The sequence below is a fragment of the Salmo salar genome, chromosome 04 (assembly GCF_965601325.2).
Source record: "Salmo salar chromosome 04, fSalSal1, whole genome shotgun sequence".
Taxonomy (NCBI): Eukaryota; Metazoa; Chordata; class Actinopteri; order Salmoniformes; family Salmonidae; genus Salmo; species Salmo salar.
Genome location: NC_138294.1, coordinates 80,205,316 through 80,223,869, shown reverse-complemented (window position 1 = coordinate 80,223,869; position 18,554 = coordinate 80,205,316). Strand labels below are relative to the sequence as shown.

The 18,554-nt window shown below is 45.5% G+C and overlaps 1 protein-coding gene across 1 annotated transcript in view; it reads left to right on the top strand.

Moving 5' to 3' along the window:
- Positions 1 to 18,554, top strand: part of LOC106603820 (folliculin-interacting protein 1) — a 72,216-nt gene that overhangs the window by 44,560 nt on the left and 9,102 nt on the right. Inside the window, exons 3-13 of the mRNA XM_045716265.2 lie at positions 730 to 873; positions 1,102 to 1,202; positions 2,657 to 2,731; positions 5,133 to 5,224; positions 5,882 to 5,965; positions 7,547 to 7,618; positions 8,791 to 8,926; positions 9,592 to 9,793; positions 11,656 to 11,741; positions 17,173 to 17,319; positions 17,868 to 18,037. Coding sequence (XP_045572221.2) covers positions 730 to 873; positions 1,102 to 1,202; positions 2,657 to 2,731; positions 5,133 to 5,224; positions 5,882 to 5,965; positions 7,547 to 7,618; positions 8,791 to 8,926; positions 9,592 to 9,793; positions 11,656 to 11,741; positions 17,173 to 17,319; positions 17,868 to 18,037 — 1,309 coding nt within the window. The remainder of the gene's footprint in view (positions 1 to 729; positions 874 to 1,101; positions 1,203 to 2,656; positions 2,732 to 5,132; positions 5,225 to 5,881; positions 5,966 to 7,546; positions 7,619 to 8,790; positions 8,927 to 9,591; positions 9,794 to 11,655; positions 11,742 to 17,172; positions 17,320 to 17,867; positions 18,038 to 18,554) is intronic.

Genomic DNA, 18,554 nt, shown 5'->3' with positions numbered 1-18,554 from the left:
ACAGAGCTTGAGAGGATCTGCAGATACGAATGGGAGAAACTCCCTGAATACAGTTGTGCCAAGCTTGTAGTGTCATACCCAAGAAGACTCAAGGCTGTAATTGCTGCCAAAGGTGCTTCAACAAAGTACTGAGTAAAGGGTTTGAATACTTATGTAAATGTGATATTTCCATTTATTATTTTATAAGTTAGCAACATTTTTTAAAAACCTGTTTTTGCTTTGTCATTATGGGGTAGTGTATAGATTTGATAAAAATGTCATCAATTTTAGAATAAGACTAACTTACCAAAATGTGGAAAAGTCACGCGTGTCTAAATACTTTCCGAATGCACTGTACATTCAGTCTGAAACTGCCATCCTAGAAGTCGTTTGTGTGACTTCAAAATGATGAGCGTTGTATACAAAACAAATGAATCAACGGTTGGATCGTCTCTAACGAATCAAAGTTGATAACACCATCATGTAGGCCGGTTCTGGCCCAACCCATCAGTTTCTGGGACCAATCAGAATGGTCAGAATGTTCGCGTTCTAGAACTCCTCGGGGAGTGAGGCAAATCCAGACTCATCGTGGAGAAGAAACGTCACTTTTGCCGCAGCGACGTAAATGGGTAGCCAGTCAAAAACACTCGTACCAACATTCCAAATATTGAAACTAGAGAAACTCCTATGCTAGAACCAGGGCCTTATTCTACATATGTGAGTGTGTTATTTGTGTGGTTTTCCCCACAGCAGAAGATGTGCAGTAGCGAGGCCCAGGTGAAGAGGTATGGGAAGTGCTGCCAGCTGAGGCCTACAGGGGGCAGCTCCAACTCTCTGGACAGTTCCTGTGCCGCAGAGGCCCGGGAAACCAGGGAACAAGGGCTGCGCTTCCAGGTGAGAACATACTGTGTGATAGAGGGTGCACTTGACCCAAAGCCTGTTTTTAGAATGGGAAGTTCCATTGATAGGAGATGAGCTCTCTAGTACATCTCTATGGGTGAGAACAGTCCCTATATCATGATCAAACGACCCTCAAACCCTATTATGTCAGTCCCGTTCTACCTTCTTTACCCTCTCTGTTCTCCACCTCCTTTTCCTCTCTCCTCCTCTCCTGTCTCTCAGGGGTTGCGGTGTTCCTCTGATGCCAACATGTTGGGGGAGATGATGTTTGGTTCGGTGGCCATGAGCTACAAGGGCTCCACACTCAAGATCCACCAGATACGGTGAGACCCAGGGAACAAGAGGGGGAGTGAAGTCAGTTAGGCAGTCTGTCAGGATTTCCATTAGCCACTAATAGACGTTTTTTGGGGGGCAAAAATAATATGAAAAGCCGATTTTAAATAAAATTGGCCCTGACCAATTGTCCAGGAGAAGAAAAAAATCATCCCATTGCGAAATAATGCATTTTAGCCTGTTGGTTGATTGAAATAGCAGGCGATGTAGCGCGAGAGCTGTTGCTACAGCTCATCAAACAGCTGTTTGTTGCTGCTGGAGTGAAACGTGTGCTTTTTATAAGCACAATCATTGCGCAACAATAATAAAATGCAATCACATGTTAATGGCCACAATTAAAAATAGCTTCTGTTTATATTTCTCAACTGGTAATTGAATTGTGCTTCCCATTCACCGTTCAAGTGCATAAGCAACGTAGGCTTCAGCGAGTCATACACCACTTTGCAATGAGCTGGAGGCAGTATGCATTTTGAAAACGTGTACTTAATTGTTTGAAACCTGAACGTTTTACTACATATTATGTCTTTAAAGTAGCCTAGCCAAAATCCAACCAAACGTGTAGGCAATTATTTAATAAAGACTTCCATATGCCACTGAAACCCTAAATTCATTGTCCAGGAACCAAAGACACACATCTAGTCATTATCAACCCATGCTAGTTGTTGCATCTTTAATTCTCCCCTCTTTCTAAATTTCAAATTGATATTTTCATCTGTTTCATGAAACCGCTCGCATGTGCAGTGTGCTTTTGACAAGTGTTTTCCCGCTAATTGCATTATGGAACAAACATTCTGAATTGTAAGTTAAACGATCTGATCTGTTGCATGAGCCTCGTTGCTTTCTGATGTTTTTTAGGATGTAGCCTAAGATCTCTGGTTGTATGAATCTGGGATCTATCGTCCCACAACTGTCCCAAAGTCTGTTTGGATAGGCTTTTTCTTTCTCGCACAGAACGACAAGGTGACCAATAGAATAGGTAAACTTTTCTACTATCGGGGAAAGTAGATTGACATAGGCTAGTGAATTAGCTGTTTGTTACTCGTCTTGTTGGCTGAGGAAAATACTGTTGCATCCTCGAATTGAATGTTCTGTTAAGATAATTACCAATTAATAATAATTATTAGCTGATAGATAGATACTTAGCTAAATCTGATTTCTGTCATCCTGAGCACCGTGGGTGGACGCCCTAATCAGTTTATGTACCCAATGCATATGGGCCCGGGACATTTCTTCAATGTCCGGTAAAATTATAATGCTGCGGTTCAAATGTCCAGCGTCACATTTTCCTAACGGAAACCCTACAGTCTGTCCCACACAGCACTTTGAAGCAGAGATCAGAGAAATGTACACACATATACATAACACACATCAGGAGCACCAAGTCATCGTGCCTTTGTTCTCTCCTCATCCCCCCTCTTTTTCTCCCCTCCTTGTCTGTCCACAGGTCACCCCCTCAGCTGATGCTGAGTAAAGTGTTTACAGCCCGAACAGGGAGCAGTGTCTATGGCAGCCTTAACACGTAAGCCCTACTACGATGCGATCTCTCTCGCTTTCTCCTTTCTAAACCTGCTATTTCTCTTTCTCCTATATATAGTGCATTCAGAAAGTATTCAGACACCTTGACTTTTTCCACATGTAGATACCTTAAAGCATTATTCTAAAATTAATTGAATTATTTTTTCCCCCCTTATCAATCTATGCACAATACCCCATAATGATAAAGCAAAAACAGGTTTTTAAAAAACAGAAATTCACATTTACATAAGTATTCAGACCCTTTACTCAGTACTTTGTTGAAGCACTTTTGGCAGCGATTTCAGCCTCGAGTCTTCTCGGGTATGATTCTACAAGCTTGGCACACCAGTATTTGGGGAGTTTCTCCCATTCTTCTCTACAGAGCCTCTCAAGCTCTGTCAGGTCAGATGGGGAGCGTCGCTGCACAGCTATTTTCAGGTCTCTCCAGAGATGTTCGATCGGGTTCAAGTCTGGGCTCTGGCTGGGCCACTCAAGGACTTTCAGAGACTTGTCCCGAAGTCACTCCTGCGTTATCTTGGCTGTGTGCTTAGGGTCGTTGTCCTGTTGGAAGTTACACGTTCGTCCCAGTCTGAGGTCCTGAGCGCTCTGGAGCAGGTTTTCATCAAGGGTCTCTGTACTTCGATTCATCTTTCCCTCGATCTTGACTAGTCTCCCAGTCCCTGCCGCTGAAAAACATCCCCACAGCATGATGCTGCCACCACCATGCTTCACCTTTGGGATGGTGCCAGGTTTCCTCCAGACGTGACACTTGGCATTCAGGACAAAGAGTTCAATCTTGGTTAAATCAGACCAAAGAGTCATTTTTCTCGTCTAAAAATCATTTAGGTTCCTTTTGGCAAACTCCAACCGGGCTGTCATGTGCCTTTTCCTGAGGAGTGGCTTCCGACTGGCCACTCTACCATAAAAAGGCCTGATTGGTGGAGTGCTGCAGAGATGGTTGTCCTTGTGGAAGGTTCTCCCATCTCCACAGAGGAACTCTGGAGCTCTGTCAGAGTGACCATCGGGTTCTTGATCACCTCCCTGACCAAGACCCTTCTCTCCCGATTGCTCAGTTTGGCCGGGCGGCCAGCTCTAGGAAGAGTCTTGGTTGTTCCAAACCTCTTCCGTTTAAGAATGATGGAAGGCTACTGTTCTTGGGGACCTTGAATGCTACAGACATTTTTTGGTACCCTTCCCCAGATCTGTGCCTCGACACAATCCTGTCTCGGAGCTCTACGGACAATTCCTTTGACCTCATGGCTTGGTTTTTGCTCTGACATGCACTGTGAACTGTGGGACCTTATATAAACAGGTGTGTGCCTTTCCAAATCATGTCCAATCAATTTAATTGACCACAGGTGGACTCCAATCAAGTTGTAGAAATATCTCAAGGATGATCAGCACCTGAGCTCAATTTCGAGTCTCATAGCAAAGGTCTGAATACTTATGTAAATAAGGTATTTCTGGTTTTCATGTGTAAAAATGTCAAATCTGTTTTCGCTTTGTCATTATGGGGTATTGTGTGTAGATGGCAGAGGGAAACAATTATTTTATCCGTTTTAGTATAAGTCTGTAACATAACAAAATTTGGAAAAAGTCAAGGGGTCTCTCTCCTTTCTAAACCTGCTCTCTATCTTTCTCCTTTCTAAACCTGCTCTCTCTCTCTCTCCTTTCTAAACCTGCTCTCTCTCTCTCCTTTCTAAACCTGCTCTCTCTCGCTCTCCTTTCTAAACCTGCTCTCTCTCTCTCTCCTTTCTAAACCTGCTCTCTCTCTCTCCTTTCTAAACCTGCTGTCTCTCTCCTTTTTAAACCTGCTCTCTCTCTCTCTCTCCTTTCGAAACCTGCTCTCTCTTTCTCTCTCCTTTCTAAACCTGCTGTCTCCTTTTTAAACCTGCTCTCTCTCTCTCTCCTTTCTAAACCTGCTCTCTCTCTCTCCTTTCTAAACCTGCTCTCTCTCTCTCTCTCTCCTTTCTAAACCTGCTCTCTCTCTCCTTTCTAAACCTGCTCTCTCTCTCCTTTCTAAACCTGCTCTCTCTCTCCTTTCTAAACCTGCTCTCTCTCTCCTTTCTAAACCTGCTCTCTCTCTCCTTTCTAAACCTGCTCTCTCTCTCCTTTCTAAACCTGCTCTCTCTCTCTCCTTTTTAAACCTGCTCTCTCTCTCTCTCCTTTCTAAACCTGCTCTCTCTCTCCTTTCTAAACCTGCTCTCTCTCTCTCCTTTCTAAACCTGCTCTCTTTCTCCTTTCTAAACCTGCTCTCTTTCTCCTTTCTAAACCTGCTCTCTCTCTCTCTCTCCTCTCTCTCTCTCTCTCCTTTTTAAACCTGCTCTCGCTCTCCTTTTTATTCTTGATCTTAATCTCTCCCGATACCCTTTGAACCTGCGCTGTTGTCTTTGTGCTCCTGGCAGACTGCAGGACAGCCTGGAGTTCATGGGTCAGGACCCCAATTCTTTGAGGCCGGATCAGAACACTGTGACCAACGGCCTCCTGGGGAACATAGGTAACCACAACAACAACTACAGACAGGACCAGATCACAACTGACTGGCACCTGCAATGTCTCGCACATAAAGGACATGAATGGATGTATACTGTTCATATCAACACCTATGCATTTTCAGTTATTTTGGTTGTACTGAAGCACTGTTTTGTTTAACTCCGTTTATCCATCATATCTTAATTTATCGTTTTATCAATGTACATACTGTATGTGATACACTGACTGTCTTTGGAAGTTTGCTACATGTGAATTGACTTCAGTTGAATCCAGGTGTATTCTCTGTATTCTCCAGGCACATTTGTTTGTGTTCTTTTCCCTCTTTTTAACATCCATTTCAGGACAACCTGAAGCAGTTTGGGACCACAATGGCTGCGTTTAGACACGCAGCCCAATTCTGATCTTTTTTCCACTAATTGGTCTTTTGACAAATCAGATCAGCTCTGGAAAATATCTGATGTGAAAAGATCTGTGATTGCTCAAAAGACCAAAGATTAGAATTGGGCTGCATGTCTAAATGTAGCCATTGTGATCCCAAACTGTTTCTGGTTGTCCCCCCTCTCCATTGGGTTGGAGTATGACCTCCTGCTTCATTACTTACCATGGTTCATGTCCTGTCTTGTTTGTTTGTCTCTTTTCCCCGTCCGTTTGTGCTGCGCAGGTTTCTCTCAGCTCTGCAGCCCGCGCCGGGCCTTCTCTGAGCAGGGCCCTCTGCGCCTCATCAAGAGTGCCTCTTTCTTTTCAGGTTTGCAGTGTGCTCGTGTGCAGTTGCATGCGCGTGTACATACATTGCATGTGTCTGCAAGTGTACTACGGGCATGCTCAATATCTGCTTTAGGGTGCTTGCTGCTGGTTGTTGTACTCCCTACTGTCCTCACTCCCTCCTCCCTACTGTCCTCACTTCCTCCTTCCATCACTCCTTCCCATCACTCCTTCCATCACTCCTTCCCATCCTCCTTCCATCACTCCTTCCCATCACTCCTTCCCATCACTCCTTCCATCCTCCTTCCTATCCTCCTTCCATCACTCCTTCCCATCCTCCTTCCTATCCTCCTTCCATCACTCCTTCCCATCCTCCTTCCCATCCTCCTTCCATCACTCCTTCCCATCCTCCTTCCATCACTCCTTCCCATCCTCCTTCCATCACTCCTTCCCATCACTCCTTCCATCACTCCTTCCCATCCTCCTTCCCATCCTCCTTCCCATCCTCCTTCCTATCCTCCTTCCATCACTCCTTCCCATCACTCCTTCCCATCACTCCTTCCCATCACTCCTTCCATCACTCCTTCCATCACTCCTTCCCATTCTCCTTCCCATCACTCCTTCCCTCACTCCTCCGCATCACTCCTTCCCTCACTCCTTCCATCACTCCTTCCCTCACTCCTTCCCTCACTCCTTCCATCACTCCTTCCATCCTCCTTCCATCCTCCTTCCATCCTCCTTCCATCACTCCTTCCATCCTCCTTCCATCACTCCTTCCATCACTCCTTCCATCACTCCTTCCCATCCTCCTTCCAATCCTCCTTCCCACCCTCCATACCATAATCTCTCCGTCCCCCCACCACCTCCCCTTCCCTCCCTCCCTCCCTCCCTCCCTCCCTCCCTCCCTCCCTCCCTCCCTCCCTCCCTCCCTCCCTCCCTCCCTCCCTCCCTCCCTCCCTCCCATAACTTCTGAATGATGGTGACAGGGGTGGTGTTCTGTAAATAGCCTCCATGCAGCCCTCTGTAAGCCACAGCTCGGTGGTACGGCATGTAGCTCTTCAGTTATGCAATAGTGGAATGCTCATTAGGTCGCAGGCCAGGGTGGGCGGGGCACGGACGCTTTGCAGCAAAGCCTGTGTTGATTTGACCGTAAATCATCAACAGGACAACACCAAACGATGCCTTTGCAACACATGCAAGTGAGGGGTTTGCGGTTTCTGCGCTGGTGAACTTTAATTTTGTTATTTTACCTATTGTGTTAGCGAGATGTTAAGTACATCTGAGAACATACAAGCGTACATGTTGTTGTGTATTTCCGATGCTGCACCTGCTTCAACAGAGTGGCGTTAGAGTGAACGACACAACACACCACAGTACCGTAGTAGAGGGCCAGAGCCTGCTTGTGGTTTGGCCTGTAGGAAGTGTCTTGTACTGTGTTGGTATGTCATTAGTGGGCTTGGTCATTGTGAAATGAATGTTGTGTGGTGGTGAAGGTGGCCCCATGCTTTGAGAGTGGTGGTGGGATAAACGCTGGTACCCCTCCCTGCTTGGGCTCCTCAGTATTGCTGAGCTGAGTCTGCCTGATCTGTTTCTCAGTCTTTCCCCTCCAATCTCTTTCCTGCAGGCCATAGTAACCCCATGGACATGCCGGGCAGAAACCTGTATGACGAGAGAGACAGCGGCATCGCCAGATCAGGTAATGACTCTTACATAAATCCAGGGTTGGCCTCTCTAGACTCAGCCTCTCTAGACTCAGCCTCTCTAGACTCAGCCTCTCTAGACTCAGCCTCTGTGTGTCTCTGAGATGATGTAACTAGATGAGTAGGTATTGGCACTAGATTCACCTCAGTGTTTTCTCTCTCGCTGAACCATCTCTAAACAAGAGGGATGCAACTAATGGGTTTAGATGAATCCATATTCTACTGGGTCACGGCTGCAGACCGGTCAGCTCCACATAGCATTCCTTCTCTTTAAGGTCAAACTGGAGTGAGAGTGACACCAGGGCTGTGCCCATAGGACTCTGGTCTAAAGTAGAGCACTATGTAGGGAATTGTGGTGCCATTTGAGACCATTTAGCGACACCAGCTTATGCTCCATCCTCCTCTGTAATGTTGGCATAGCGGAGACGTTAACAGACACACTTTTCCATTGACCCCGCTGCCAGAGTTTAGCCCTCCTCCATCCTCTATAGGGGTGTGGAGGAGAGAGATGCTGGAGAACCTTGTGCAGTGGAAACTGACCCCCAGCCCTTGCATCAGCGGCATGAGGGGAATCTCACTTTCTGTTGAACATGCATATGCTTAAATATAGCAGCTCCCACAACCCGTTACTAGTAAATTAAGTTGTACTAGTTCTTACTAGTAAATTAAGTTCTAATTTGGTCCCCTCTCCTCTACCATACAGACACACACACACTCCTTCAACTCCTCCTACTCCCGTACGCCCCCCCTAGTCGTCAATCACCCACACATTTGGCATCCCTTCTTTGATCTATGCCTACGTGACAGCAACGTGAGCTGCATACACCCTCCACCTACCTGGTATTGGGCCAGCTTTTCTTGTAACATCATGTGACTGTGAGGTGATATTGAATGTCCCAGCCATGCTCTAATAATCAGGGTGGGCTGTGGGAAGCTGAACTAATGCAGTGTGGATGTGTTTTTCCCCTGTTCTGTTGTGTGTGAGTAACCTCACTGACTGAATCACTGACTCTTCTGTTCTCTCCTTCTGTTGTCTATCCTCTCATTCCTCAAATCCTCTTTTTTTGCTCTCTACACTTCTATGGCTCTCTCTGTGCTCCCATCTTCCCCTCTTTCATTCCTCTCACTCGCTCCATCTCTGCCTCCCCCTCCGTCCCTCCCTACACAGCGTCTCTGAGCAGTCTGTTGATTACTCCGTTCCCCTCCCCGGGCTCCTCCCTCACCAGCAGCCAGGCCAGTAGCTACCAGAGACGCTGGCTCCGCAGCCAGACCACCAGTCTGGAGAACGGAGTCTTCCCAAGATGGTGAGAGACTGCAGCTCAACACATTTACTGACACACACTCCTTCTGGTGTCCCACCGTTAGGGCTTCTCGTAGGCCCATGTGAAGTGGAACCCGCAAGGACTTCCTCTAATTCCAGCAGGCATACTGCTATATACAAATAACTGAACAGTATGGTGATGGTAGTGTGTGGGCCCACTGGCTCACTCCCTGAGTTCTAACTACACATAGCAGCTACACTGGCGCTGGCATTTGCTTTGAATAGTAAATGACCAGTAGGCTGTTCCAAATGATATTTATGTATTGGCCTACAACCAGTTCCCAGAAGTCAAAGGTGAGCTGTAGAGCTCTCTGACTTTGTGTACCTGTGTCTTTTTAGATGCAGAAAAACATGTTGACTCTAATCACACTGCAAAGACGTGATACAGATCAGCACCTCAGTCCTGGCTATATCAACACCATCGTAGACATCCATGGCTTGTTGTTGTTACCTATTGTCTATGGTTTTCCCCCAGCCCCAGGTTGAGAGTTTATGCCATCATACTCCTCTGTAAGGCATCATTTACCTTTTCTTTTGTCCTTGGACTTTAGCCTGTTAAGAATCCTGTTGTTCACTTCTCCATAGTACTTCTCTCTGTGCAACCCCATAGATTTAGGTTGATGTTTATGGCTTTCCCCCTTGCTCCAGGTCTGTGGAAGAAAGCTTCAACATGTCGGACGAGAGCGGAGGTCCCAGCCTGGGCGTGGCCAGGAAGAAGAAGATAGCCATCGGTGTCATCTTCCTCCTCTCCCAGGACGAAGAGGAGAACATCAAGTTCCAGGACTTCTTCTTCTCCCACTTCCCCCTCTTTGAGAGCCACATGAACAAACTAAAAAGTGCCATTGAACAGGTGAGGAGCTCCTCACATGGATATTGTGGTCGGTGTGTGGAAGTCTCCCTGGTGTATTTGACAGATGTTAGATATACTACATTTAATCAGACTTGCTCAGTGTGTTAAACATATACAATGTAAAGTGCATTTGGAAAGTATTTAGACCCCTTCCCCTTTTCCACATTTTGTTACGTTATAGCCTTATTCTAAAATTGATTTAAAAAAATGTTTATATCTCATCAATCTACACACAATACCCATAATGACACAGCGAAAACTGGTTTTTAGAAATGTTTGTAAATGTATTGAAAATAACAGATACCTTATTTACATAAGTATTCACACCCTTTGTTATGCGACTCGAAATTGAGCTCAGGTGCATCCTGTTTCGATTGATCATCCTTGAGATGTTTCTACAACTTGATTGGAGTCCACCTGTGGTAAATTCAGTTGATTGGACATGATTTGGAAAGGCACACACCTGTCTATATAAGGTCCCACAGTTGACAGTGCATGTCAGAGCAAAAACCAAGCCATGAGGTCAAAAGAACTGTCCGTAGAGCTCCGAGACAGGATTGTGTCGAGGCACAGATCTGGGGAAGGGTACCAACAAACCTCTGAAGCATTGAAGATCCCCAAGAACAGAGTGGCCTCCATCATTCTTAAATGGAAGAAGTTTGGAACCACCAAGACTCTTCCTAGAGCTGGCCGCCCGGCCAAACTGAGCCATCTGGGGAGAAGGGCCTTGGTCAGGGAGGTGACCAAGAACCTGATGGTCACTCTGAAAAAGCTCCAGAGCTCCTCTGTGGAGAGGGGAGAACCTTCCAGAAGGACAAACATCTCTGCAGTACTCCACCAATCAGGCCTTTATGGTAGAGTGGCCAGGCGGAAGCCACTCCTCAGTAAAAGGCACCTAAAGACTCTCAGACTATGAGAAACAAGATTCTCTGGTCTGATAAAACCAAGATTGAACTCTTTGGCCTGAATGCCAAGTGTCACATCTGGAGGAAACCTGGCACCATCCCTATGGTGGTGGCAGCATCATGCTGTGGGATATTTTTCAGCTGCAGGGACTGGGAGACTAGTCAGGATCGAGGGAAAGATGAATGGAGCAAAGTAAAGAGAGAACCTTGATGAAAACCTGCTCCAGAGCGCTCAGGACCTCAGACTGGGGCGAAGGTTCATCTTCCAACAGGACAACGACCCTAAGCACACAGCCACGACAACGCAGGAGTGACTTCAGGAAAAGTCTCTGAATGTCCTTGAGTGGCCCAGCCAGAGCCCGGACTTGAACCCAATCGAACATCTCTGCAGCGACGCTCCCCATCCAAGCTGACGGAGCTTGAGAGGATCTGCGGAGAAGAATGGGAGAAACTCCACAAATACTGGTGTGCTAAACTTGTAGCGTCATACCCAAGAAGACTCGACTAATCGCTGCCACAGGTGCTTCAACCAAAGTACTGAGTAAATGGTGTGGATACTTATGTAAATGTGATATTTCAGCTTTTTATTTTTTTTAAACTGAACAAAAATTTCTAAAAACTGTTTTTGCTTTCCCATTATCGGGTATTGTGTGTAGATCGATGAGGGTGGAAAAAACAATTTAATCAATTTTAGAATAAGGCTGTAACATAACAAAATGTGGAAAAAGTCAAGGGATCTGAATACTTTCCGAATGCAGTGTATGTTGGCCTAAAATTGAGAAATAAAAACCATTGACTTCTGTTAGATCTGTCAGCACCATGTTTACTGAAGGCTGTATGTATTTATGGGTCTCAGTTCTTGTACGTTAGTGTAGCCTACTGCTCTTCTCTCCACTCTTCCCCTCCCTCTTTAATTACATGGCATGCCTCTAACATGCCTCTTTTCTCATTAAAAAGGCCATGAAAATGAGCCGGCGATCAGTTGATTCCAGTCAGAGGGCTCAGGCCTATAGCCGCATGGTGGATGGCCTCAATGAATTCAGGTGAGTTACTGTCATGTGTTTACTGAGACCAAGGCAAACCGCACTGAGAATGTAGCAGAGGCAAATCCCTTAGCTTGTTACCGGGGGGGGGGGGGGGGGGGGGGGGTCGTCGAGGCATGGTTTGTTGTAATAGGGACTCGGATAAAATGTCAGAGTGCAGTAGATCATTAATCCACACCTTAGTTTAATAGTGATAGGTTTGGTTTCTGAGCTTTAGGTATTATTAATCACTATTTATATTATTAATCATCAGGTATATTATTAATCATCAGGTATATTATTAATCGTCAGGTGTATTATTAATCGTCAGGTGTATTATTAATCGTCAGGTGTATTATTAATCGTCAGGTGTATTATTAATCGTCAGGTATATTATTAATCGTTAGGTATATTATTAACCTTTTGGGGCTAGGGGGCAGTATTTGCACGGCCGGATAAAAAACGTACCCGATTTAAACTGGTTACTACTCTTGCCCAGAAACGAGAATAAGCATATAATTGGTAGATTTGGATAGAAAACACTCTAAAGTTTATAAAACTGTTTGAATGGTGTCTGTGAGTATAACAGAACTCATATGGCAGGCCAAAACCTGAGAAGATTCCATACAGGAAGTGCCCTGTCTGACAATTTGTTCTCCTTCTGTGGCATCTCTATCGAAAATACAGCATCTCTGCTGTAACGTGACATTTTCTAAGGCTTCCATTGGCTCTCAGAAGGCGCCAGAAAGTGGAATGACGTCTCTCCCGTCTCTGGGCGAAAAACAGCAGGAGATTTTGAATTTCTTTGTCACGAAATGCGCTCGCGCGTCACCCTTCGGATACTGACCTGAACGCACGAACAAAATGGAGGTATTTGAATGTAACTATGGATTATTTGGAACCAAACCAACATTTGTTGTTGAAGTAGAAGTCCTGGGAGTGCATTCTGACAAAGAACAGCAAAGGTAATACAATTTTTCTTATAGTAAATCTGAGTTTGGTGAGGGCCAAACTTGGTGGGTGTCAAATTAGCTAGCCGTGATGGCCAGGCTATGTACTCAGAATATTACAAAATGTGCTTTCGCCGAAAAGCTATTTTAAAATCTGACACTGCTATTGCATAAAGGAGTTCTGTATCTATAATTCTTAAAATAATTGTTATGCATTTTGTGAACGTTAATCGTGAGTAATTTAGTAAATTCACCGGAAGTTTGCGGTGGGTATGCTAGTTCTGAACATCACATGCTAATGTAAAAAGCTGTTTTTTTATATAAATATGAACTTGATTGAACAAAACATGCATGTATTGTATAACATAATGTCCTAGGAGTGTCATCTGATGAAGATCATCAAAGGTTAGTGCTGCATTTAGCTGTGGTTTTGGTTTTTGTGACATATGCTTGCTTTGAAAATGGCTGTGTGATTATTTTTGGCAGGGTACTCTCCTGACATAATCTAATGTTTTGCTTTCGCTGTAAAGCCTTTTTGAAATCGGACAATGTGGTTAGATTAACGAGAGTCTTGTCTTTAAAATGGTGTAAAATAGTCATATGTTTGAGAAATTGAAGTTATAGCATTTTTGAGGTATTTGTATTTCGCGCCACGCGATTCCACTAGCTGTTGAATAGAGTGGGACGCTAACGTCCCACTGGCCCAGAGAGGTTAAACGGTTCCTCCCCTCATCAGTACTGCTACATGGGATCCTTTTCCCTGCACTCAACCCCTCCCAAGGTTACTTATGGCACCCCTCATGTCTCTATTATACCTGACGGTTAATAATATACCTGACCATTAATAATATACCTGACGATTAATAGTATACCTAACGATTAATAGTATACCTAACGATTAATAATATACCTGACGATTAACCTCCCTGGGCAAGGTGGGACGTTTGCGTATATTATTAATCGTCAGGTATATTATTAATCGTCAGGTATATTATTCATCGTTAGGTATATTATTAATCATCAGGTATATTATTAATCATCAGGTATAATAGAGACATGAGGGGTGCCATAAGTAAGCTTGGGAGGGCAACGTTGTATTCATTCAAAGGCTGAAAGAATTTTTTTTTAGAAGTCTCAAACGCGCATCTGTCTCACTGTCCCCAGGCTGACCACTTACAAACTCTGCTGTTGTACTTTGCCCAGAGACAGCAGACACCCCATTCCACTTTCTGGCGGCTTTAGAGAGCCAATGGAAGCCTTAGAAAGTGTCATGTTACAGCACAGATGCTGTAATGTCGATGCAACAGAAGGACAACAAATTATCAGACAGGGCACTTCCTGTATGGAATCTTCTCAGGTTTTGGCCGGCCATATGAGTTCTGTTATAATCACAGACACCATGCAAACAGTTTTAGAAACTTTAGTGTTTTCTATCCAAATCTACTAATTATATGCATATTCTAGTTTCTGGGCAGGAGTAGTAACCAGATTAAATCGGGTACGTTTTTTTATCCGGACGTGAAAATACTGCCCCCTATCCAAAAGAAGTTAAGGCCCAGACCACTCAACTCCCTGCCTAGAAATAATGATGCAATGTGTAGCGATGAGGAGACACCACCCATAGTGGGGCATGTAAACCACCATGGGTGAAACCATGTTTTTGTCGGAATGCAGCTGTATTGGCCCTCTGGGAAGAAGAAACTTGGTTAAGCTTTCATAGAGTAAAAAAACTCAACGGACACTGAGAATTAGAACGATAACAATAGTCAGTGACGTAGATATCATCTGACCTTCCTAACTGGGTAGCGTCCAGACAGGGTGTTTTCTCAGACCCAGCCAAAATAAGCACATTAATAATCTGCACTGTAAGCAGAGAAGGAGCACGCAGTCCCTGCCGGTCCTGTCCACACTCGCACCCGGTGATGAAGCGCAAGCTACACCCTTGCTGCTCCCAGTGCATGCTGGGAACCCCACTGCTGCAGAGCCAGTGATGAAAAGGGAGGGAAAGGAGAGACGTGTGGGGCGGCTTGTGTCTCTGCACCACTGGCCACATGCTTAGACTCTTTCTCCTAGCTGAAGGCTTACCATTTCTGCAGTCATATGCCTGCTGGTGCAGTGCCACAGCAAACCGAGCACCAGCTGAGGAAACACGATCTTCCTCAGACAGTGTCCAGGCTACCAGAATAGTTAATTATATGTCAGTGCCATCAGCAGGAAGGCCAATTTCACTGAGGAAAAAACAAATATTTCAAATATCTCACCTTCAGCGTCTAAATATACATCCACTGATGTATATTTGTTTTTGACTTTTAGGCCTCTTAGGTCATGGAACATGATGGTGCAAAACACAAGATATGCCTTTTGATGTTGTTGACTTGTTTTCCCCTCAGAGTAGGATAGAAAACAGCAGTTGAATCCGACTATTATTTTAAGGATACTATGGTGCATGTGCCCTTATGTGTTTAATGTTTAATTTTTTTTATCATGTGTTGGTCATTGTAAGTCATTAATGATGCATGCTGTGATAAAACAATTTCCCAAGTTGGTATTAATAAAGTAATACTCTACTCTCTACATGACGCAGTCTGGCCTAACCAACACCCATAGCCACAGTCTGTCTGGCCTAACCAACACCCATAGCCACAGTCTGTCTGGCCTAACCAACACCCATAGCCACAGTCTGTCTGGCCTAACCAACACCCATAGCCACAGTCTGTCTGGCCTAACCAACACCCATAGCCACAGTCTGTCTGGCCTAACCAACACCCATAGCCACAGTCTGTCTGGCCTAACCAACACCCATAGCCACAGTCTGTCTGGCCTAACCAACACCCATAGCCACAGTCTGTCTGGCCTAACCAACACCCATAGCCACAGTCTGTCTGGCCTAACCAACACCCATAGCCACAGTCTGTCTGGCCTAACCAACACCCATAGCCACAGTCTGTCTGGCCTAACCAACACCCATAGCCACAGTCTGTCTGGCCTACCCAACACCCATAGCCACAGTCTGTCTGGCCTAACCAACACCCATAGCCACAGTCTGTCTGGCCTAACCAACACCCATAGCCACAGTCTGTCTGGCCTAACCAACACCCATAGCCACAGTCTGTCTGGCCTAACCAACACCCATAGCCACAGTCTGTCTGGCCTAACCAACACCCATAGCCACAGTCTGTCTGGCCTAACCAACACCCATAGCCACAGTCTGTCTGGCCTAACCAACACCCATAGCCTCGGGAGGCACTGCAGTGTGTTACCTACATAGAAACACGCATTATGCTGATTGGATATCTGTCAGGGTCGGGATATTGAAGAAAACGGTTGCGTTCGGTACCACAGAGCGGTTCATTTAACGGAAACGGTAATGTACTGAACGGCCAGTTGAAGAATGATGGTGTTCCAGAGGGAGATTGTATGGCGTGAGTGCTGCTGGAGTTTAGACATTTTCTAAATGGTCACACCCATATTGATCAGGCCACACCCACCAAACGGGAGCAAACCTACCTGTTGAAGAATGGTACGCACCGTTTTGGGGAAACGTGTCGTTTAGTATGAACAGTCAAACGTTGAATCGAACTGAATGCGCACCTGCTCAAGAGTCTCTTCGTTTCTTGACTGACTTGATATGCTTTGCCTGCACAATCGGTATAGAGGTCAGAGGGAATGAATGAAGTCTAAACTTAGATGCGGTTGGTTTTATAAATGTCCACTGGACTAGACATACCTTCACGTCCGTCGCTACCTTAAAGTTCAGCTGCTCAGACGGGCTGTAAGGATAGACCCTGAGCTGGCTTCCCCACGTCAGGGAAAGAGCTGTCACAACCCATGCCACACCGAGGCTTTTAATAGGCTACTACATACTAGATACTGAGAAGTGTTGCTGGGATGAACTTTACCAAACGGTTCTGGAGTTAGGTGTTCGTTGAATTATAACAAGATTCTAGTTAAGCCATTTCAGCATATTACCCTGCAGTGTGTCAAAATTCAGTTAAAAGTCTGTTAAAAACCGTGTAGCCCAAAATGTTATGTTACCAACGCTACAGTTTTAACAGGAGGCGCCTTTTCAGCCTGTCGGTCAGGTAACTTGAGCCCTGGGTTCAAGTAGGGTTATTGGTGTTCATCTTTCATTTCTGTGAATTGTTGTCTGGGAAAGACCTTGTACAAATCATCAATCTCCTTACTACCTGTCGTATCCTGTCTATAACCTATAGCTCTTGTTCGATAGTTACATAGTTACACTACTTGTTTTCCTCAGTCATCAGTAAACTTCTGGGCTCTAAAACTATAATTCCGCCCTATAATTCCACACATTCCTCCATCCTCAGAGATTCCCTCAGCTCTGTGTAAAGCTCTGGATGGCTGCCCGCTGTGGAATTTCCAGACACTGAATTGCCTCAGAGAGAGGGTCTCCCTTGTAAGCAGGGCCTGGACTGAGAACTGTGGCCCGCTTGTTCACCCCGAGACAATGATGGCTTGTGTTTCTCCCTCCCTCTCTCCAGGACGACCATCGTCAACCTTTACACCATGCCCCGCGTGGCCGAGCCCGTTTGGCTCACCATGATGTCTGGAGCCCCCGAGAAGAACCAGCTCTGTGGACATTTCATGAGGGAGCTCGCCCTACTCATGGAGCAGGCCTCAAAGAACCAGTTGAGTGCTCCTGTCTGTCTCTGTATGCCTGTCTGTCTGTGTGTTTCTGTGTGTGTGCGCAATACTTAATTGTTTTTGCTACTGCATTCAATAGTGAATGAGCTGCAAAGTCAGAAATCCCTGCCAATCTTTAGCTTGTTATGTCGATGTTACAAAACCAAGCTGAATCATTTGTCAATGTATCAATTGGTAGCAAGACATCCATAGAACTTCTCCGATGTTCCACTCACTGCATTAGTATGCAGTAGTCTATGACGGTCTGCCTCGTGATTTAGACTGACCAGTGACCACTGTGTCGTATCTCTGAATGATCACGAGATAGAGAAGAGGGAAGTAGCAGAACACAAGGCTGCAGTGGTGGAGATGAAGAAAAATGTGTCAAACAGAGAGTGAAAGACATTATTAGTTCTGTATCCCAAATGGCACCCAAATGTTTTTCTTCTTCTCCGCCCGGTCAAAAGTAGTGCACTCCATAGGGAATAGGGTGCCATTTGGGATACAGACAGTCTGTGCCTAACCCAACCGCTCTCTCTTCCTCTTCTCCCAGGTTCCTCCCTGCCCTCCTCACAGCTATCCTCACCAACCACCTGGCCTGGGTGCCCACTGTCATGCCCAATGGACAGCCGCCTATCAAGATCTTCCTGGAGAAACACTCTTCTCAGAGCGTGGATAGGCTGGCCAAGAGCCACCCCTACAACCCACTGTGGGCCCAGCTCGGTAAGAACAGACTTCAGGCCAGGACTCTGGTTGAAAACCTCTTCAGTCTTATGTGATAGTGCTTCCACGTACATGTGGGATGGGGATTAAGCTAGCCAGAGGCTAGTACTGTTCAGACCAGGCTAGTAGAAAATGTGCCAAACTAGCTCCACAGGACTGTGAAATTGGGTCTTTTCAAATAGCCCAAGGCACCGATTTTTGGGGGGGATTTTTTTACCCAAGCTATCGCGGCCTACTAGCCCGGCTGGCCAGTGCTCAAAATCCTTAAATTACATTGCCAACATGGTTGCATGTTTGTTATTTTAGCTTTTTCAAGCTGTTAGGTGGTATAAAACTCATTATCACTCCAAGTGATATAATATCTCTCCATCACTCATCAGTTCATGGTAAATAATATCTCTGTATCATTGACTATTAAAAGATGCTCCTATAATTAGCAATAACTAGCTGTAAATGGGGCGGCAGGTAGCCTAGTGGTTAGAGCGTTGGGCCAGTAACCGAGAAGGTTGCTGGATCG